The following is a 24,230-nucleotide window of genomic DNA, read 5'->3' as shown; positions in this document are numbered from 1 at the left end:
CGATTTTTGTTTTTAGTGTGACTAGACATGAGAAAAGGTTGTCGTGGGACCTTTTTTGCTCGCCTAAATTAGCCTTGGTGACATGTACCTGGTACTTATGTAGAACAGATTCTGATACCGATATGGTACAGATAGATATTTGCGCCAAATACAGATTTTTGGAAAAATGACCTGGCAACGCTGGTCAACCTTCTCTATCGTCATCAGAGATGCCATTTATACAGATTTATCTGTATTATACAGATTTTTACATGCTCATACAGATTTAATACAGAGTACAGGTTGTATACAGATTTCCTCGATTTAATACAGATTTATACAGATCTCACAAAAAGTAAGAAAAAAAAAACTTTTTTATCTGAGCTATCTTTTAGTATTTGATTACAGTGACGAGTCTATCATTCAACGGACAAATAACAAATTAATATGGAAATCTGTTGTTGAATCCATTTATATTATCATTTGAAACCAATTTGAACTGATATTTAAGGAAGTAATGGCATCATGAAACTTTACTGTCAAACTAAGAGTTGTATAATCCGACTTGACGTTGCATATTGGGTGTTAAAATTCCAAGTCAAATTATGAAGACAACAATTTTAAACTATATGGAATTACAATTCAATTGTTGTGAATAAAAAAAAATACTAATGAAATTTCGTCGTTAAATATTCTTGTAAGCGCGGCAATGACTGATTGAGTCAACCATCCTACAGCCACAATCTATTGAAATAACTTTTAGGATCATTTTGTTGTAGGAATTTCAATTTATTAGTGAATACAGATTAATACAGATTTTTTATTCAAAGCAATACAGATTTTCTATGAAAATATCTGGCATCTCTGGTCGTCATCAGAGATGCCAGGTTCACAGACTAATCTGAGTTTCACAGATTTTCGATACGCTGCACAGATTTTAGAAATGACAGATTTTCACAGATCACTGATATCGATCACAGACTGCCATTGAGCCCCTAAAAGTCTTCGATTTACTAGGGAAAACACAAAGAAAATATATTTCCGATAGAACGTTTAGAAGCTTGCAAAGATCGTTCAATCATGTATCATCTGGATTTGACTTCAACCTTTCACGGAAAACAATTCAAGCAAATTTTTTACTTAGTATTAGAAACTATCATTAGGACTACAATGTGTCTGTTGATTTTACAATAATAAACAACAACAATAAACAACAATAAACTATCAAGACCTTTTTTTCCTCGCCAAAACGATTTCGATAAGCAATGATGTTATGGATACTTTTTGCAGACAAATTTTGCAGACTGATTTTTGGTTCAATCTAGTTTCGATCACAAATATTTGGAAAACAATGACCTGGCATCCTTAATCATTATTCCAGAACGACGGAACCCACGATGTAATGGCACGGGAGGAAACATTTCCATTTTCGTGTGATTATATTAAAAATAATTTGTTAAGGTTGTTCGCAACGCTGTTTTATTACGTATTGCTCGAGTTTTATTTTTGACAGTTTTAAATTATACGATAGCCTGTCATTTTAGAACCGATATCCATCACAGCGTTGCGAATAGCCTAAGCATCCACTCGGAATCAGTTCTGCCGTATACATTAGAGATTATCTTTTATTTCGCAATTTATTTCGAATGTTTCGTGATTCGATCTGATCCGTGATAGATAAAATACACCAAATTCGCTCAATGTTAAGATTTGATCGTCTATAGATTCATCTGGAACCTTTAGTCATTTGTAAAATGGAATATCCATTTAACATTTCGTGTTTTGTGAAATCATAGGGGCAAACAATTGTTGATGGGAGCAAATTTTCAACGGTACCAAAAACATGAGAACTCAAGCAGGAATAGTATCAATCTGTAAAATAACGGATATATGATTAAAAAGATTTATCCATCATAAAAGACAGCATTATTCCGACGTTCCAGATGTGGTTAATGGTTTATCCAAACACATAATAGACACAAATACAGTGAAAACTAATCGTAATATACTGTTAAAACTATATGTGAACTATTTCTTGAAATATTTCATGAAATACCTCGCAGGAAATTTTAACTGTGCAAAGCAATTAATACAAAAAAAAATCTCGAAGCTACTTTTGTTACGAAACGAATAAATTGGAAGAAGTTTTTGAACACTTAGAATATATTTTCATTAAAATTATAATAACGCCTTTTTAAAATGTTATAAATCGTATGACGATGTTATCACCTGTACTACTCCACCTTGGTTGACATGGTGCTTTGACATGAAAATTTGCTAGTTTGTGTGCGTGGACTAAACTTGTGAAATGATTCCTATCTAGAAGCTATCCCTCGAATAAATCAGCCTGGTGTGATGAAGTTTTAGCTGGCGACTTTCGCCTACCAAATTATTTGTATAAGAAACACTCTGGCTCACCAATGCATCGTTGATGCGATTCCAAGTTAACACACTAATGAAAAATCTTTATAAGTGCGAGCGACGAGAGTTTCAGTCTGTCAAAATTTTTTTTTAAATAATCGAACAGGATTCGGAGTAATTTTAGAAAATTCAATATTTGAAAAGCCTGAAAGTGAATAGGCACTTGTGACTGGCAAAATCATTTTCTAAAGGTATGTCTGAATACCAATAGCAATTTTTTTTTCTCATGGAAAATGATAATACAATGGCTGCGGTTTTTTTCTTTTTTATTTCATGATTAATTTTGAATAATAATTACAGTGATTCAGTACTCAAGCGACCATGAATACATGATATGCATGTCAATTTATTGTTTAAATATATACACAAACATCAAATCCCTTGTAGCAGTTTTCGAGACTCAGATTTTAATCGTATGTTACTGCGTAAGTAAAGTTTTCAAGGACACTAAATCTAAAAAAAACAATTCTGGAATAAAAATAGTTCATTATAAAGATTTAGGCATTCGATTTGCACATCCAGAAATTGCGAACTTCTCATATTTGTTTTAGCAGTGACACTAGCAGATCTAATTAAATGTGTCGAAGGCAATTTCGTTTCCTTATCACCGGCGTGACTGCTTCACGCTGATAATCAATTTTAGTATTTATCTTGCACAAACTGAACGGTCACAAATAGATGAAAATGTTCGGTTCAGCTGTACTCAAGAGTACTTCAGTTTCTCGATAATCGACTTGTCTCTGTTATTAGAAGTACTAGTGTAAGGTTGGGTCTATGTAGTTAATCGAATAAATGAATCATGATTAAAAATTATGAAACAAGCAAAAATTGCTCTGCTGTTTGTGCGATTTTCATGTGCTGATCATTGAGAAAAATTAAAACCTTTTTGTTACTTATTACATACGCACGTATTTATCATTCATACTTATGTTTCGTCTTTTTCAGGTACAAATTACGCACTTCCCAGGTTATACACGTCAGTAAGATAATACGCCACGAGAAGATGAACGAACACGGAGAAGCTAGGGGTGGTAATCATGGACCTAGACCAGGTGTAGTTCCGACCGGTATAGCACAGCATTTCGAGGGGAGTATTGAAGATATCGATCGGCAACTGGAAGCACTTGATCAGGAAAGCGACTCCGACTCTGAATCATTAGAGGAACTTGAAGCGTGCGAAAACATCGAAGTTGTCAATCGAGCTAGTGGCTCGGCAGATGGACATGAAGATCAATCTGGTCCTGCTCTCGATGTTACCGTTCGGTATACGATTTGTTTGTTTTGCAAGAAACCTTTCCAGTTGAAAAAAGAACTGAAGAAACATCTTTTTGAGCACATGAAGAATTTGAAACCGATGAAAGAAAAGAAGATTGTCGAAAAAAAGTTCAAATGTCACAAGTGTTTCAAGACGTACACTGAAATGGCACGCGCAGAAAAGCACATGACAAAATGCAAGAAGGTTTCGAAACTGCTGCTGGATATGAGCAACGCAACACCCGATGGGAACCGGATACTGAGTGGCGGCGCTGACTACGAAGGGGGTGGTGGTGGCGATAAAAAGAAAAGTGGAAAGTTTCGGGAGCCTACCTCGCCAAGATCACTGGTTTTTGATCCCGAATCGGATCAAGACGAACGATGGGAGCATCGGGAACGAAACACGGTGGTGCATTTCGACGAAAGAACCATGGCCAGGGGAGGAAGTACAGATGAGTCACCAACCTCGCCGCCGGCTGTCAGCGGTGGCGGAAGTAGCTCGTATTTTCAACAGTATCAAAGGTGTAAGTAATATGTCGAGTAAGTAGATTTGTGTTTGTACCGAATAGTACTTATTTGTGAAACAGGGTACTAAATTTTAATTCTAAAGGGTAACGATACACCCACTCATCTCAGCTACAGTTATCATCTCTTATACGAAATTAGGAGCACTGGCTTTGAGTTTTCATGTCGTTATAACAGCATTTTTGAATTATTTTTTTCTGTGGTATTGCTTCTAATAGCCGAACCAAATACATTGTATTTGATATTATCACAATTCGTTGTTTTAAAGTCGAGTAATCAGCTAAATAACATGGCGACAGTAGTAATGAGATAACTATTGGTACAATAGCCATATTTTTTTTAAATATTCGACTCGTTCAAATTGCGTTATTCTGCGTGCGGGCTCGTCACATTTTGTTTCCGTCATCATTTTAAAACGAAACGAATTGTCTTTTATAGTCGGGAGTGCCTTGAAAATCTGAAATAATCAATTGCATAACGGCCGCAAATACGGGATTACAAGTTTTCTTGCTAGATGCCATCTTTTCCGATTACTGATCATACGACTCGGATTGTGTTACCTCGGCTTAGGTTGCCTTGTTCTTGTCGTGATATAAAAGATAGAAAACAGGTGAGGCTTCTCCACCTTGCGACTTTCTTATACGGGGCTAAGGGATAGCCCCTAGCTTTGAAGACCGATTGCTTTTTTGCACTCCATTGACATAGACGTAAATTCGGTACAGACGACTATCGTTGGATTGAAGTCTTCGAGATCTGCAGGACCAGATGGCATGTTCGACTGTGACTATATCACCCCATTTGCCGTATGAACCTCATTACATACAGCAGTGTTTCCGGATTTATGCAAAACTTGCTTTATGTATCCGATTTACAAGAAAGGCGATAAAAGCTATATTAGTAACTACCGAGGTATCACTTTTCTCAGTGCTATTCCCAAATTGTTCAAAAAAGTAATTTTGACTCAAATTTTCAACCACTGCAAGCAGTACATCGATGATACTCAACACGGATTTATGCCGAAGCGCTCCAAAGCTACCAACCTCGTACCATTTACACCTTACGTAAATGACGCTATGTAAGACAGGTTGCAGACGGATGTTAACTATACGCTTTCGATAGAATCAATCTTGACATCAAAATTGCAAAATTAGATCGACTCGGTTTCAGTGCCAACGTCATTCGATGGTTACAATCATATCTCAGCAATCGACAATGTTTGTAATGACCAATTTGAAGAAGAAGATTCAGTGGACAGTAAATGTAGTAGTCGGTAATACCGCGTCGCTAGGAACTTTGTTATCTATATATATAAAAATGCAGAGATCATTCTTTGTAATCGCATCACGTAAGAACGGATGGACGGATTGAGATGATTTTTTTTTGTTTGATCAGTTTTTACCCCCACCGGGTTCGTACATCAAAAAAATTAGGAAAACTTGCCGGAAAAGTAGGAAAAATCCATAAAGTTGTTTTGTATGGACAATGGAATTTTCCACTAAAAAGTGGCCAATGATTGCTAGATCATCGATAGGTGTTTGGCGCGCAACGAGTTGTATAAGTGATTGGCCGTCGAAGAAAGGAATACTAGATCGTTGAAAGAATCTTTTGGCGCGCAACGAATTGTTTTGTGTGAAGTTTTTAACATGCGCACTTGAACCATCATCATTCCGAGCCACGTGCTTAATTGGGTATAATGATGGAACGCATGTGAGTGTTCTAGCTATACCAGAAGATACTGTTTGCCAGAAGATGCATTGTGTCCAATGTAATCAGTTAGATGATTATTGTTGGCCATCGTAGGCGTGAGTTGAACAAATCACATTATAGAACGGTTTTTTGTACAAATCAATGATAGGACTCTGCTGTTTAAATAATGAGACGACTATTGATAAAACTATTAAACGAATGCAGTGTTCATGTAAAAGTTAATGGACACAATATTTAAAAGAATGGTAGCTTGAACTTTCGAATGTCCAAGAATTACTCATTTTATCTTTCGGTTTTTAAACAATATCAAACTAACTAGAGATTGTGAGAGAAGAAAGAATATGAAACTAAACTAAACTTTTACCTTCTACCAGAGGATGAAGCGATGCGAAACATCCGATTTTCTGATATGTCAAAAATTTACTGAATAATTACTGACTGACCAGAAGTCATAAATTAAAAGTAAAAATAAAGTTTTATCGCTAAATTGTTAATCGAAATTTATTCCTGTGATAGTCACGCTACGAACATTCAACAAACACGACTAAATAATACCATCAGACTAGCGAGAAGTGATGAACTTCAAGTCGCGAGGGCAGCTTTTGTAAATTTGTGGAATCAATTTAAAGTAGTCATCTTATTTATTTTTGCTTCACTTTTTATTCCTATAGTTCACTTTTTATAAACTATAGTTTGAGAGAGATCTATAATCGCTGTTCGATGCACTGACTCAAAAGATGATATGGTGATCGGTGCATTCGCTTAATTTTTGCGTAACAAAAGCTTTTAACATATCACAATTTTTTTATGAATTCATCGCACTTGGCTGGCTCAGTAAAATAATAGAAAGATACATTAAGATCTAACATATGTATTCATATATGCAGAGCAACCAGTTTATCAAAGCAGCTTGAACGATTGAGTTTCAAACAATATTTTTTAACAATAATTTATTCTCAAATGAATGGTAAACCTATCTTTTTTGATGAAATATCAGTTTTGGTCAATGTTTTACCAACGTTTGATGGAAAATTACTTACATTTTATGAATGTAGATTTAAATCCCCTAACAAAACAGTTAGCAACACTGCTTCAATGCATTTGTATTAGATTGCACTACACCAAATAAACAAAACTAAATATTAATATAAATAATTTTACGACAACATTCCATATCCATTACCTTTCGCGTGTTAAATTAAAGGTTCTGCGGGTTTACTTATAGAAGGTACGTAAATCTTTATATCGCAATAATTTCTGCAAGAGGAAATCTATGTAGCAATGTGTTTGTTGCTAATCAAATGTGTTAGTGGAAGTAAGCTGAAACTGAAATAATTTTACACGAGTAGTTTTAAGGAAAACGGAAGAGTTTTGAACTAAGATTTTCGCTTTTCTTGAATTGCAATTTTAAGCAGAATGAACTGGTTGGTTTATTTTTCAAGCATGTGGAAGATTTATTGATTAAAATCAGGAAAAGAAGTGCCAGAATTTGTTTTTACGCACACATTGTTGACATTACTCATACGCTTGCAAGGAGTCTTGCTCCTCAACAGCATAAGACGTTTGAATCCTACTGTCCGAAAACATAAATTCAAAAAACAAATTCGGGCGAGACGAAGTTCGATGGGTCAGCTAGTTTTCAATAAACAATCATTCCACTGTTATATTCCAAACCAACCAGGCGGTTTTACTTTTAACTCTGCAATTCAGTCACGTACCCAGAGGGGGGGCCCTGGCCCCTCCCGAAATCAAAAACGGTATATAATTATTTAGAAGATCTCAGACATTTGTTACAGAAAATACAGGACAGTTACCGTAAAGAAATGTAATACAATAACAGTTCCAGTGGAAAAGTTTAAAGTGTTTGTTAAAAACACCCGTAAAAGGCACTCCGAAAATTAGGTACATAAGCAATCTTCAGTAACATTATTTTTTTATCTTTGGGCCCCTCCCGAAACGAAATCCTAGGTACGGGCCTGCTGCAATTGGTTATGGGCCCAGAAGGTCTAACCTGAAGAAAAGATAAAAATGTCCTTTGCAAGACGTCCTGTTCAGCAAGGAGATAGAAATTCAACAGGCGTTAGGGGTAAAGCAGGAAATGCTCGAGTCACCAGAAGTTCCGTCGCGCTGCCAGCCATTGAAAAGCTGAAAGAACGGGAAAAATTATGCGACATGGGCATTTGCGATGCGGATGATCCTGATCGTCGTCTATCATCAATAGCTAAGGAATTCGTAGGGCCGTTCCAAGCGGGATTTACTGGAGCCTGCGCCACTACGGATAACATATTCGCGATAAGACAAGCATCACCTATTCATTGACTTCAAAGCGGCATACGACACAATCGTTCGAGAACAGCTATGGCAGATAATGCACGAATACGGTTTTCCGGATAAACTGACGCGATTGGTCAAACCAACGATGGATAGAGTGATGTGCTACGTCCGAGTATCTGGGACGCTCTCGAGTCCCTTCGAATCTCGGAGAGGGCTACGTCAAGGTGATGGACTTTCTTGTATCTTATTCAATATTGCCCTGGAAGGTGTGATTCGAAGAGCGAGGATCGACACGAGTGGCACGATCTTCCGAAAGTCCGTACAACTTTTTGGCTTCGCTGACGATTTTGATATTGTGACGCGTGAACTGGAGAAGATGACGGAAACCTACATCGGACTGAAAGCTGAAGCTAGGCGTATCGGACTGGCCATAAATGCATCGAAAACAAAATACATGAAAGGAAGAGGCTCTAAAGAAGAAACACAACACCTCCCACCACGAATATTGATAGACGGTGACGATATCGAGGTGGTTGACGGGTTCGTGTATTTGATCGATTCGATCGAGAAAAGTAACACATGGATCAATAAGTCCCGAGACTAACAATGGAAACAACATTATTTGGGCAAAATTTTTTTTTATTCATCAACATAATCACCTTTTAGGGTGATACAATGGTTCCAACGTTTTTCCAATTTTCCAATACCATGTTTATAAAAAAAAATTATCTTTCGCTTCAAAATAAGCTTCAGTTTCAGCGATGACCTCCTCATTTGAGCCAAATCTTTTTCCCATTTTTTTAAGATCAGCAAAGAGCCAGTAGTCACTGGGGGCTAAATCTGGCGAGTATGGGGGGTGGAGAAGCAGATCAAAGCCCGATTCGTTCAATTTCGCCATTGTTTTCATCGACTTGTGGCAGGCTGTTTTTGTTCCATCGAAAGCAATCGCGGCACCCACTTGGAAAAAACCTTTTTCATGCTCAATTTTTCATGAAGGATAGTAAATACACTTCCATATGCTATCTGTGTCATCTCAGCAATCTCACGGAGCTTCACTTTACGATCTTTCATTAAAATTTTTGTCACTTCACTCACATTTTCCTGTGTAACGGCTTCCACAGGTCTACCCGAGCGTTCCGCGTCATTTGTGTCGGTACGACCACGTTTAAACTCGGCGAACCACCGACAAATCGTTGCTTTGATGGACAAAAGTCCGGATAATATTTTTCAATCCATTGTTTCGCTTGCACGGTGTTTTTACCCATTAAAAAACAATGTTTTATCAAAACACGAAACTCGGTTTTTTCCATTTTTTAAACCAACTACAAAACGACTTTACTCCAACCTCGATAACTCAGCTGTTTCTGGTCGGATCGACTTAAAATTTTGACCCGTTTTAAGCAAAGGTTAGTACTCTAGAAAGACGTGGTTACTGGTTTACTACGAGCGCCATTTCTGCTTTAGTCTCGGGACTTATTGATCCATGTGTTACGCCACCGCACGAAATTGATCATCTACAAAACGCTCATTAGACCGGTTGTTTTCTATGCCCACGAGACCTGGACTATGTTGGCAGAGGACCAACGCGCCCTCAGTGTTTTCGAAAGAAAGGTACTGAGGACCATCAATGGCGGAGTGCAGATGGAAGACGGAACGTGGAGATGGCATGTGAATCACGAATTGCAACAGCTGCTAGGATAACCACCTATCGTACGGACAGCTAAAATCGGACGTCTACGATGGGCTGGGCATGTCATAAGGATGTCGGACGACAGCCCAGTGAAAATGGTTCTTGAATCTAATCCGACTGGTACAAGAAGAGGAGTGCAGCGAACAAGGTGGATCGCTCAAGTGGAGGGTGATCTCAGAAGCATCCGTGCCTTGAGTGGCTGGCGACGAGCAGCCATGGACCGAGTTATGTGGAGACGTATGCTTGATACAGCAAAGGACACCCCAGGCCTATAGCTGTTAGCGAGCGAGAGATGATCCTGATCCGCGAAGGAAGCGTTTGATGGCGACGGCACCGGTGTTCCTGAGGACGTGAAGCTGCAAGCTTTAGCCACGATCTGCCTAAGTATGGAGAGCTATAACTACAGCTTAGTGCAAGATGCGATAACGGCAAAAGAAGCATGGAACAAGCTTAAATCCGCATTTCAGGATAGCGGATTGGCTTGCGTAAAATTGGCTTGCTGAGGAAGTTTACTTCGGTGCGGCTAATCAATTGTTCCAGTGTTGAAGAGTATGTTGACGAGCTGATGAGCACGAGTCACAAGCTTGCTTCAAGGTGTACGATTCGTGGCTCGCTGCGATTTTATTAATGGGTTTACCGGAGCAGTACGAGCCCATGATCATGGGACTAGAAGCTTCCGTGGCGGTATTGACAGCTGATGTGAAAGCAAAGATTTTGCAAGATGTGAAACTGGATCGTAGTCCGATCAACAGCAGCAGAGAAGGTGCGCTGTACAGCAAAACTAACCGTAACAAATTTCATGAATCAAAAATCGTTAGCAAAACTGAGAAGCTTTGCTACATTTGCGAACAACCGGGACATTTTGCAACCAGCTAAGAAGACATCGAATGTATCCAAGCCGAAAGGATTGTGCAGCATATTCGCGATCGGAGATGTGAAAACCGATGGATGGTATTTTGATTCTGGTGCCACATGGCACGCTCTGACCAACCCTTCTCTGGTGCGAATGCCATGAACCACGATGTCGGAACAGCAAATAACAGCAACATGAAGGCGATTGCTAAAGGTACGGTAACGTTGGAGACATAGCACGGACGAGTGGAGGTATCCAAGGTATTGAAAATTCCAGACCTGGCCACACATTTGCTTTCGGTAAGCACAATTTGCAATCGAGGCAATAAAGTGGTGTTCACGGTGGATAAATGCTAAGTCTGGGACAGTAGCGGCGAGTTGATTGTTACTGGTGTTCAAGAAGGAGGCTTATACTGTGTCACGCGGCCGGAGAAGTTGTTTCTGACGAATGGCATTGATCTGTGACACAGGCGACTCGGTCATCTGAACGAAGGTAGCTTGAATAAGCTCAAGCAAATGGCAGATGGAATTGATTTTAAGAACGATAGACTCGTGAATTGTAAAACATGTCTTGTAGGCAGGCAAACACGTTTCCGACCAGCTATTAAAAAACAACGGAATTGCTAGAGCTGCTTCCATCGTTCAGGGGAAGCCGATATTTCCTCACCTTTGTGGATGATGCTAGCAAAAAGGTAGCGGTATTTTTTCTCGAGAAGAAAAGCCAAACATTGGAAGCATCCCTGAGATTCAAGGCCAGTGCTGAACGACAAACCGGTAAGAAACTGAAGATCTTGCGGACGGATAATGGGAAGGAGTACATCAATGATGGCTTTCGTCGAGTTTTGGAGCGTGATGGCATACGGCACCAAACCACATGTCTTTATACGCCGCATCAGAATGGTGTTGCAGAGCGGATGAATCGGACATTGGTGGAAAAAGGACTATGCATGCTGAATGATGCGAAGCTCGAGAAGAAATTTTGAGCGGAGGCTATTTCAACTGCTGCTTACCTAGTGAATCGACAAGTCCAACAAGATCACTAGAGAGCAAGACGCCCGAAGAGGTGTGGACTGGAAAGAAGCCAAACTTGAAACATTTTAAGGTGTTTGGATCCAGTGTGATGGTGCACGTTCCGAGGTTGGAACGGAAGAAATTCGATCCGAAGGCAAGAAACTGCATTTTCGTCGGTTACTATGATGACACCAAAGGGTACAGAATCTTTGATGCTGAGAAAGGTGAGTTCCAGATCAGTCGAGATATTGTAGTTCTTGCGGAGGGTGCGTCAAATAAAAGCGTTGTGTGCGACCATGCTGTTGAACCGGACGATTTCATCGAGTTACACTTCGAAGAGATTGTGATTACAGCTAACCCAGGTACTGATGATGAGGAAGGATTACAAGACGAAGCTGTTGCTCTTCCTACCAATGAGGGCGATAATTGTGACAATAATGGAGTTGCGCTTCCTCCACAATTCAATAGACCAGCTGATGTGCAGCAAGGGTTAAGACGCGGTGGTCGGGAGCGCGTTTATCCAAGTATGCTGATTATATTAGCTTTGGGACATTTTCTGGTGAAACTGTTTCCCCTCAGCTGTCCCCTGCTGCAAACGATTGGGACGAGATGGAAGAACCCAAGACCTTTGATGAGATTCTACACCGGCCGGACAGATACCGTTGGATAGAAGCTATGAACAGCGAGTTACAGTCCCTGAGCCAACACGATACGTAGGAACCAGTAGATCTACTCGTTGTTAAAGGTTGTTCACAAAGACCAGGTGTGGATTACGACGATGTGTATTCTCCCGTGGTGCAATATGCGACGACTCGTTACCTCATGGCGCTTGCGGTGAAGTACGATTTGGATATCGATCAGATAGATGCTGTCACGGCCTTCTTGCAAGGAGAATTGAACGATGAAGAGATCTACATGTTGCAGCCGATAGGAATTGAACAACGAAGCGAAAAAGTGTGCAGATTAAAGACAGCGCTTTGTGGCTTGAAACAATCCAGCCGAGTATGGAATACGAAGTTTGATGCCGTTCTGCAAAAGTTTGGTCTAGTCCGTTCTACAGTAGATCCCTGTTTCTATTGGCTGATAAATAAAAAGAAGATGATGTTCGTTACAATTTATGTTGACGATTTTCTGATCTTTACCAACGATAAAGTTCTGAAACAGAAATTGAAGGCGCATTTGAGTAAGCATTTCAAGATGAAGGATCTTGGAGAGGCGAAATACTGTTTGGGTATTCGAGTAACAACAAAACGAGCGGAAGGAAAGCTTGGACTCGATCAACATCAACCTATATTAAGAGTATCATACGATGTTTTGGAATGACGGATTCGAATCCAGTTGCGACACCCGCTGACCTAAGTATGAGACTGGACAAATCAATGGGACCAAGAAATCAAGAGCAAATCAATGAAATGAAGAAGATACCGTTCAAGGAAGTTATTGGGTGTCTCTCTTTTGCAGCTCAAGTTACTCGTCCGGATATTGCTTATACGGTAAATGCTGTAAGTCAATTCAGTGCTAATCCCGAACGACAGCACTGGGAAGCATGAAGATAATTCGTTACCCGAAAGGAACTACTACGAAGAAGCTGGAATACTGGAACCAAGGACCAACAGAACTAACATGGATCAATAAGTCCCGAGACTAAAGCAGAGATGACGCTCGTAGTAAACCAGTAACCACGTCTTTCTAGAGTACTAACCTTTGCTTGAAACGGGTCAAAATTTTAAATCGATCCGACCAAAAACAGCTGAGTTATCGAGGTTGGAGTAAAGTCGTTTTGTAGTTGGTTTAAAAAATGGAAAAAACCGAGTTTCGTGTTTCGATAAAACATTATTTTTTAATGGGTAAAAACACCGTGCAAGCGAAACAATGGATTGAAAAATGTTATCCGGACTCTTGTCCATCAAAAGCAATGATTTGTCGGTGGTTTGCCGAGTTTAAATGTGGTCGTACCGACACAAATGACGCGGAACGCTCGGGTAGACCTGTGGAAGCCGTTACACCGGAAAATGTGAGTGAAGTGACAAAAATTATAATGAAAGATCGTAAAGTGAAGCTCCGTGAGATTGCTGAGATGACACAGATATCATATGGAAGTGTATGAAAAATTGAGCATGAAAAAGGTTTTTTCCAAGTGGGTGCCGCGATTGCTTTCGATGGAACAAAAACAGCAACGAGTCGATGATTCAGAAAGCAGTTTATCGCTATTTACTCGCAACAAAACAGATTTCTTGCGTCGTTACGTGACCATGGACGAAACATGGATACATCACTACACTCCAGAGTCGAAGCGGCCATCTGAGTCATCTGAGTGGCGCACAGATGGCGAAAGCCGTCCGAAGCGTCCAAAAACGCAGCAGTCATCTGGCAAAGTCATGGCGTCAGTTTTTTGGGATACGCATGGCGTGATTTTCATTGACTACCTCGAAAAAAGTAAATCAATCAACAGTGATTATTATATTGACTTACTGGTGCGTTTGAAGGAGGAAATCGCAAAAAAACGACCGCACAGAGAAAAAAAATCCTTTTTCATCAAGGCAATGCACCCTGCCACAAGTCAATGAAAACAATGGCGAAATTGAACGAATTGGGCTTTGATCTGTTTCCCCACCCCCCATGCTCGCCAGATTTAGCCCCCATTGACTACTGGCTCTTTGCTGATCTTAAAAAAATGCTCCAGGGAAAAAGATTTGGCTCAAATGAGGAGGTCATCGATGAAACTGAAGCTTATTTTGAAGCAAAAGATAATTTTTTTTATAAACATGGTATTGAAAAATTGGAAAAACGTTGGAACCATTGTTCACCCTAAAAGGTGATTATGTTGATGAATAAAAAAAAATTTGCAAAAAAAATTTGCAAAAAAAATGTTGTTTCCATTGTTAGTCTCGGGACAACTGGGTATGTTTTTACGCTGCAAGGTGGAGCCATTTCGTGGAACGTAAATAAGCAACCCACCGTAACTTTGTCATCGTGTGAGGCGGAGTACATGGCTTTGTCTTGGACAATTCAAGAAGCTATGTGGTGAAACGGTCGCAGTTGTTCGAAGAGCATCCGGTGGTGATAAACTGCGACAACCAATCTGCAATCAGCATCGCAAATAACGGATCGTATAATCCAAGAACGAAACATATTAGCATAAAGTATCATTTTGTCCATGATGTGTTGAACCAAGGATTAATCAAATTGAGTTATGTATCAACAACAGAGCAGCCAGCTGATGGACTAACAAAGGCAATGCCAACACAAAAGCAAAAGAAGTTCTGTGAACTTATAGGCGTCGCGGATTAGGGAGAAATGTCGTAGTAGTCGGTAATACCGCGTCGTTTCAATGAACAATCATTCCACTGTTATATTCCAAACCAACCAAGCAGTCTTACTTTTAACTCTGCAATTGTAAACCGTCACTGGATTTCGTCTGAAACTTCAGAACAAACAGCGCTTCGGTATTATCGTTAACAAAGGATACTTAAGTAAATGTTAAATGTTACGTCTGCTCAGCGGTTTAAATTGAATTGCTTAATTTGCATTAGCAGCTCACCTAGAACTACTCTACACTGACGAGTCAATGACGACACATAATAAAACCTGTTTTAATCCACCTAGTAGTGTAATTTATTTATTTATTTATTTATTAAACAAAATCCATCGGACTGATGTCTAAATGGACTAACAGAGTGGGAAAAAGCCCATCTGAGTTGAAAAATGTACATCATTCTCAGATAGGCATAAAAACCACTATCTTTTAAAACAATCACAAAAATTACATGACAACTACTTAAAAGCTATTACAAACAACTTATAACGAATTAAATTATCCATAGTCAGATTATTTCAGAACGCTTGATGTTTTCAATGAAGCAGCGGGAAGGCTCTCCAAACTCAAACAACTCTTCTACTGTAGTGAATGTTCTTATGCATGCAGTAATTGGCTCGTTGTATCCGAATACAGTCCTATGGAATCTGTTCTGAAGCAGGTTTGTGTTACGCAGTGGTCTATTCGGTATTCGAAAATTAAGGTCATAAAGCAGTTCAGGAGCATCAATCTCTTCGTTGATCAACTTAGCAATTATCAACGCCTGTTGAGTTTTTCTACGTCGCTGTAACGTGTCGATTCCTAACAATTGACATCTGTCTGAATATGGTGGCAAGTTTACTGGATCTCTCCACGGTAAATTTCGTAATGCCATACGAACAAATCGTTTCTGCACTCGTTCAATTCTAAGGCTCCACGATACTTGATACGGAGTCCAGATTACCGACGCGTTTTCGAGAATTGGGCGAACGAGTGAGCAATACAAAGCCTTAAGGCAATGCGGGTCTTTAAAGTCCTTTACAATCTTAGCGATGAAAACCAATTGACGTGTTGCTTTCGAAACGATTTGAGAACGATGAGCATCGAACGTCAGTTTAGTATCCAACTGTACACTAAGATCACACACTTGATCCACTCTAGAGATAATTGTACCATCAATGTTGTAGTCAAATATGACTGGAGATGAAATCCTATGAAATGTGATGACTTGGCACTTGGCTACACTTATCATGAGTTTGTTTTTCCTGCACCAATCGGTGAACAATGTAAGCAGACATTTATTCGAAAACTCGGATGATGCGCTGTGGTCTATTTTCACGCGTAATATCCTATCGGAAAGATATGAGTCTAACCAAGATACGAGTTGCGATGATAATCCAAGGCGAGATAATTTGCAAAGAAATATTTTATGATCTATTTTGTCAAAAGCAGCTTTGAGATCGGTATAGATAACATCCATTTGTGTTTTAGCTTCCATACTAGTTATGCACGGGGATGTGAAGGCCAACAAATTCGTTGTAACTGATCTCCCCGACATAAAACCATGCTGATCGAATGATATAATTCTTTGCGCGATTCAAAATTGACCCACACACCCACATTTATCTCAAATAATTTCGACGGTGCCGAGAGGCTTCCCGAATAAAGTCTAACATCAAAATTAGAACAAATCGATACTTGATTATGATAGCAACATCAGATTGAAATCCTAATATGATATCGACTTATCAAATTTTCAATTAGTATCCCATTGTGTTATCATTTTGCTGTTTAAAGGCAAAAGTTTTGAGAAACTCAAAAAATGGAAATATTAAAATCAACAACTTAGTGAATCCATTGAAATTGAGCAAATTTCAAATGGCAGCAGAAAAATACAAAGTTAAGTTTCAATGGAAGAATTATTCCTTCAATCCTTTGTTGCCTTTTACAAAAATGCTTTGACATCCTGCCGAGATCCTGCAGTTGACCGCAACCATAACCGCAAAGAAACGATTTTTTCAACTTTTACGCAAATAATGCGCATTCTTTTTAACCACGAGAATATTGGTGTAGAACCACACGCCTGTGAGGCATTAGATAAATTGGCGATCATCGGTACCACGTTTGTCTGAAGCAGGTCAATCTGAATAGTGGCTTTGGCATTTCCATTTCGCTGATCGTCTGCCGTAGAAGATTATTTTAGAATTTGATATGAGAAATATATTTGACGTCATCGATTTTCTTCTAGATACGTTAAGTATCCGTTCCTGTAACAATTTTTGCGTTTAGTTTAAAAATAAATGTTTCGATATTTGTAATCATGCGACGTCGCGAAGTTCATTCCAAAGTTTTTAGATCATTATTTTAGTGCATCCAGAAATCGGGGACCTGGATGGCGAAAATGATTTACTCGCCAAACCCGTTCTGAAAATATCCATAACTTTATATCCAACAGTATGGAAAAATTCATTGTTTACGAAGTTCGAACATCGAACATTGAATGTCTCAGATTTCAGAACCTAGAGCTAATTCTTAATAATACTTTAGTTGCTTAGAGGAGCCACCAAGAAAATATATGTTTAATTTGTATATTCCTAAGTAATCCATAAACTGTGTAGAAGACACTCTTCAAAACAATTCTCATTCCTAGTTATAAATGCTTAAAACTTCATACTCTCACTAACGCTAGATACTATGAGAAGTATTTTATCAATCATCTAATAGATCTTGGAACTTTAATACACTTTTCTAAAGAAACCTTCTAACTAAATCTTCATAATTTTGAGTCACAGGACTAATTCTGTTCGGTCTTCAGAGCCTCTAAATTCGTATTTCAAAGTAATCATGTGATCATGTGCGAGTTTTTTAAAATCAAGTAGATAACTCAATTTAATGTTATAATGTTTGAATGTCACATCTTTGGATATGAGAAGGACAAAGAGAACATTTTTATACTGTGCTGAAATAGCCACACTGCTATTCACGGTGGATGCGGGATGGAAGCGACGCAACGAGTGTGAACTGACAGAAACTACCTGCATACAACTTTGTGAAACAACACTGCTTGTCATATTACCGAACATTTTCCATCTCCTGATAGCTAGCACTTACAGTCCATAGCAATCGCAAAAAGTTCGCATTCCAAAACACCTAAGTTCGAAACCGGATTCTCTCTCCGCGGTAGTGTGGGAGATTTCATGAAATCTTTTTTCTTGCTTGCGACTAATATGGAGATTGCATAAAATCTTTTTTCTTGTTTGCGAGTAATATCGCCTAAATGTATACTATCCCGGACCATTTTTGGCTGTTCTATTTTTAGATTATGCTCGTGACGTGTCATTTAGAGAAAATCTACATCATATAAGGTTTTAAATGTGCTTTCACTGAGAGCAAAACTAGTTTCCAGTTTAGTGTCACACAGCATTTTTTTTGCTTTCAATTTTGATCTTTTATGGCGTTTTCGTTTTTAATTTGCACTACACCGGTGCAGTGCTACACTGAGGCATGAATAAACGAACAAAAATGACGAAAACATAAACAGTAACCATTGACTACAATAAACGATTCCATTGCACAGAGCTACACCAAACTTTTGATGAGTGCTACACCAGTGGTATCGGTGCAGAAAAAGTGTAGCACTGGTGTAGTGCAATTGGTAAAAACGAACGGTTTCAGTGCAGCTTTCGCTACACCAGTGTAGTGCAATTTAAAAACGAAAACGACATTAACCGTTAAAACGACCAAAATGATAGCAAATTAAGTAATCGATATATACGAACAGCACAACATCAAATTGAGTTTTCTTTTTTAGTCATTATATCATTCGATCAGCATGGCTACTCGGGTTGTTATTCCACGATAATTCGCTACATTACGTCGATCACCACTTTTATAAATGGGACAAATAAACGACTGTTTCCATATACGAGGGAACCTAGCTTGCTCAAACGATCGATTGAAAATGATGCGCAATGGTTCTGCTAAAGTTGAAATACAGCGACACAAAACAACGGATGGTATACCATCCGGACCAGGAGAAAAGGAGCGTTTAAGTTTTTTTTGCTACTTGTTCAACCAAGTATGGTGTAACGGTAAAAATATCCAAATCCAACAAATCGGTAGGTACATTTGAAGCAGCGTCATTCGCGTCGAATGTCGAAGTAGAACAACTCGAGAAAACACCAGCAAAGAAACTCGCAAATAATTCACAAGATTCTGGAATTGAAGCAGAAACCGTATTGTCCAAAAATACGTTTGAGGGGATTGAAGTACATTTTCTTTTTGAATTTACGAATCGCCTGAAATTACGAGGGTTTCTTCGGAGGTTTGTCTGCACTTTAAGAACATACGATCTATACAACGTCGAATTCAGTGTGCGATATGCATTTACAGATTGGTGAAATTTTATAGTATTTGCTAAGCATCGTTTCCGCAGCAGCTTACGTTGACAGGAATTCCGCTCACGTTTCAATTGACGTAATTTTGATGTACTCCATGCTGGAGTGACAGCCGGCCTGATACGAGGAACATTACTATCAAGCCACTGATTGATTTCACTGCAAAAAATCCTTGCCATATCGTCAACGTCCTCGGTTGAAAACAATACCGCCTAACTGATATTTCTCAAATGATCAGAGAGCGCAGTGAAATCCAATAATTTATAATTTAGGGGCCGTACACTGTTACTGTCGCCAACCGATAATGAATAAATCGATGAGTAAACGCTAACAATACTCGTTGGAAGATAAATAGCAAGCGATGGGTGATGGGTGTCGACGGGGAGCAGCGAGGCTAAGCTGACTGTAGCTTCACATTCGGATGGACAAAACACCAGATGATACCTTTCCCATAGCAAATATACTATCATATATAATACTGTGGTATTCTTCAAAATAGTTTGCTTCGATTCTTAAAAGATTAACCGGAATCGGTCTAGTTGGCCGTTTACTGATAATGACTACCGATTGGAGTAGTTATTTGGCCGATTAATAATTTTTTCACTTTTTCTGTTTCGCTCGCGTTATGGTATAAAATTTTTAACATGCATTACCCTATAATTCCGGAACCAGAAGTCGAATCCAAATGAAATTCAGAAATTTTGTATGGGACCATAAGACTATACGACGGCCTCAAAACTACCCCATTCAATAGTCATTATCAGTAGACGGCCAAACACACCGATTCCGGTTATTCTGTCAAGAATCGAAGAAAATGATTTTGAAGAGTACTACAGTATTATATACAATAAAATGATTAATATGGAAAACGTATCATTACACCACTAGGTGGATTCAAACAGGTTTTTCTACATAAAATGGATTTACAAAAGTTTTTTTTTTTGTTTCGATTATAGAGGTTTTAACCTTGAAGTCATTCGCCTCTTCGGATCAGAAAAACTTTCTGACCCTATGTGCGGGGTTGGGAATCGAACCCAGGCGAGCTGCGTGAAAATATACAAAATTTTATATCACTGATTGTTAATGAATTTGTTATTGTCTAAGTAAATGAATTATTGTTATAGTTCAAGTAAAACTAAGACCAACATGATCATTAATTTTTCTTTCTCATTACTCTTAGCTGATACACGTAAGGACGAGTGATTTGGAGCTTTTATGTAGCCGCAACGACCGAAAGTCGCTAAGTCGTATATTATAAGTGGTATAGTCTAAAACATGGTGTGAGGTCCGAAAAATGTTATATTTGAATTGAATGCTATTAGAATCAGTGGCTAAGCTACACCAAGAGGAAAATCCAAAATTTCCACAAATGTAATGCATAATAAAAGACTCAGGATACACAACTCCCGTACAGACAGACACACACCTATATTTGGTTATTTAGTTCGATAACTTACAAAACAGTCAAAACGGTTTTGAAATATAAAGAAACGGAACATAATAAATGAAGATGTTCGAATGGTGGAATATGGTTATGAAATATTCAGTAAATATTATTAACCGTAATTTATTTAAACAGACTACATATAAGGATTGTGATACTTGCCACATACTTTTTAATTATTATAACTACTTGCATTATCGGGAATTTGATATTTATTTCATTACATAACCGAGCATATAAGCACACATATACACATTTTCGAATTAAATTACTCTTACAGACACACATGTCAGAATTTAAACTATACGACACACCCTAGTATATAATTCAATCAACTTTTCCGCAAATTCAGTTTACTTCGACTGAATTTTTCAAGGCGGCTAACAGAAATTGATAGTAGCATTTATGAAATAATTACATATAAGTATTAGAATTGAGTGGAAACCTCACAGATCCATACACGATAAGAAATCAAATTCTCGAAACCGGTCCACATGCGGGAAGTGCAAGTGATTAAATAACGATTATTTAATTTTGATTATGTTTGTTGTCGGATGTTCTATATTCATGATCAATTGCATTACTTTTGTTGTCAACTTGTTTGGATCGCTTATGGCAAAAGTTCCTTATGTAAAACATGGAGGTTAACTAAATCAACTTTTTCGAAACAATTGTGAGAACGTTGAGTAATAAATATATTAACGTATCCTGTTTAGCGATCTTACGCTATGGCTGGATTTCTTGCTGACTTGTAATTATAGTTGAAAATTAGACTACCCTACTTGTAACCAATATAAGTATATTTATCACAAATTGGAAGCGAAACAAAACTGCTATCGAAATCCAAAGTTTCAACTTTTCAAACAGTGTGATTTAACAGCTTCAAGTATTCATGTTAATTTTATTTCGAAATTAGCTACTGGAAGATCATTTCTCAACTCTTATTATGAACAGCGAAAATGGAGCTACAATTCTTTTCGAGAGAGAGAGAGAGAGAGAGAGAGAGAGAGAGAGAGAGAGAGAGAGAAATCAGCAAAAAGGTGTTCAAAAACTACACTTCCCAATCCAACCGAAACCAGACTACATGAATACAATAACTGTTACTAAATGACTGCTATCTCAAAAGCTATTGAAAAATCTGTCTAATTAACGTAATTTCAATAATCAAGTTAAAAAACCTTTGAAATCCATTTTTTGTTATAGTCATCTATTAAAAAATACAATCCATTGCACTCAGATATGGTGTAAAACGTAAAACGAACTAGCCTAGTGCATGTGTCTGATTCTATAACTACTATAAACAGCTATGAGTAACATTTAAAAAAATTGTGCAACTGCAATGGACTATGCAGCGAACATACAGCAAAAATGGAATGTATAGCATTCAAACAAAAAGCAAAATGGTATCTGTGTAGCTGTAAGTAGTTGATATACATCAATGAAAATAATATGATTTTAATGGAAGCTAGCAATTAAAGTAAATGAAGAGACATTTATCAGAAAACGGTACGCCCTAGTTTTTATTCTGATACATATATTTGTATGCATTCAAGCGTGTGCAAGTGATGTATGTTTGCAGGTTGTTCAATTACAGTCTTTAAATGTTTAGAACCCATATTGGACGATAAGAAACTATTACTGTTTCGTCCTATAATCATTTAGAATTGAGTCTACATTGTTCTATTTTACTTGATTCTTTTATGTTAATGTCAACCCTCGTCTTTAACGTATGATAGAATTGTATGTAGCAACATCTCGTGCAGAAAACAATCTTTTCCTAAACAATTGAAGGAGGAAACGCATTTAGATTTGATGTTTGTGGATACAATGTAATATGTTATGCTTAGTTATCAATGCTTAGTTATACACGGATCGCATCCGTTGCCCTCAAGCAGACGTTTTCAAATACAAACATTAAACTAGAAACATGCCCAGCACTAATGTCTGTTGTGCTAGGTAAATTACTGAAAGTCCAATGACTGGATAGAAACTAGCACAACAATGAAAATTATTACCCGATTATGTCTACTATCTAAAATCAGCATCCAAAAGGCAACCTAAAACATAGGATTCTGCATAGTTAAAAGCATAAACTGATGTTAATGTGAATTTCTTTTTCTCAAATGTATTCAATATATTATGCGTATGAAATCCTACAGATTTCGCTTCTTTTTCTATCCGAAAATAAACCTTTCCCCACAGTTGGTCTCACGATTAAAGAAACCGAAACTCTATTGCACAAATCAACAATCACAAATACTATTTTGCTCTGCAATTGTTATCTTTGTTAAGATTCAGGCACTAAAGACGCATATAGCACAGAGAACAAACGTCCAAATAGAGATTTCAATTTGTATAAGAAATTTAACGGTTGTTTTAAAAAGCAATCACCAATTAGCAATCCTCCTGTAGAGGCGCTTCGAGCAGCCTAGTAATCCCTTATGTGCGGACTTGTATGCTTTACACAGCTTTTTTGAAAAAGTTTGCTCTAGTTTGGATGTCTGTTCTCTGTGCATATAGTCTGTACTAGGTTTTAGGATCACTAGTCTGTACGAAGTACGAGCACTACCGTGCAAAAGTATAAAAACATCATCGTAAAAATCGATGATTCATTCTTATTTACGGCCGTATGCAATACGTTCGAAAGAATTCATATTACCGTTTACAACGTCAATCAATCCAATTCTGGTACAGACTTAAGTTGTAATGAAAAATATTTGATATCATTTGTTATTTGACTTTTTTCACTGATTTTGTATAATCATGCTTGTTTATGTCCGTATCGACTATTCGACGAACACATACTTTATAACGAACGCGAAAAAGCCATTCTTGTTTTCACTCAAATATGTACAAACGCGATTTCTGTACAAAAGAAGGATAGGCATCGCCGGTAGTTTTTTAGGGAGATTTCAAGCATAAAAGAATTAACGAAAGCTACATAATAAATAAATACCGTTTTCAAGATTAATTTTGTTCAAGTCGATGAATAAAATTTTAACATTACACTTCGTACAAAATAAAAAAAACAGTGTTGAAAATAGTAGTCGATCAGTAGTATCTGTGAAGAATATTTTGCCTTTTGCTTGCAATTTTGTCATGTTTTCGTAAGTCTACATATTTATTACATTCGTAAAATCATGCATGTAATATAAAATAAAGCATATTTACCCAGGGCGTATTCTTCATAAAGTACCTAATAGATATGGTAAAATTTTGTAGAAACTTGGAACCGCGCATATATTCAAAGATTCGCCAGAAAGAAAAACAAGCATTTCACTATGACCGCTACGCTTTCTAAATGTTCTATTTAAGAAAAAATTTGATTTGATTGCAAATCTCCTTCACATTCGAAAAGAAATTTGTTGGAAACCGTTTTCA

The 24,230-nt window shown here is 37.9% G+C and overlaps 1 protein-coding gene across 3 annotated transcripts; it reads left to right on the top strand.

The window, feature by feature from the left end:
- Positions 1–2,247: 2,247 nt before the first annotated feature.
- On the top strand, positions 2,248–22,989 carry LOC131440432 (uncharacterized). 3 transcript variants are annotated; one of them, XM_058611707.1, is made up of 3 exons: positions 2,248–2,591; positions 3,346–4,194; positions 20,586–22,989. In XM_058611707.1, the coding sequence occupies exon 2, from the start codon at positions 3,404–3,406 to the stop codon at positions 4,184–4,186; it is 783 nt and encodes a 260-aa protein (XP_058467690.1). In that variant the 5' UTR covers positions 2,248–2,591; positions 3,346–3,403; the 3' UTR covers positions 4,187–4,194; positions 20,586–22,989. The 3 variants fall into 3 exon arrangements, with proteins under 3 accessions (XP_058467690.1, XP_058467688.1, XP_058467689.1); XM_058611705.1 differs by having other exon boundaries at positions 2,250–2,591; positions 3,346–4,178; positions 20,586–22,988; XM_058611706.1 differs by lacking the exon at positions 2,248–2,591 and adding an exon at positions 2,688–2,825 and having other exon boundaries at positions 3,346–4,178; positions 20,586–22,988.
- The last annotated feature ends 1,241 nt before the right edge of the window (positions 22,990–24,230 follow it).

This window comes from Malaya genurostris, chromosome 1 (genome assembly GCF_030247185.1).
Source record: "Malaya genurostris strain Urasoe2022 chromosome 1, Malgen_1.1, whole genome shotgun sequence".
NCBI lineage: Eukaryota > Metazoa > Arthropoda > Insecta > Diptera > Culicidae > Malaya > Malaya genurostris.
The sequence above is the reverse complement of the archived record's forward strand: the minus strand, read 5'-3'. Positions and strand labels throughout refer to the sequence as shown.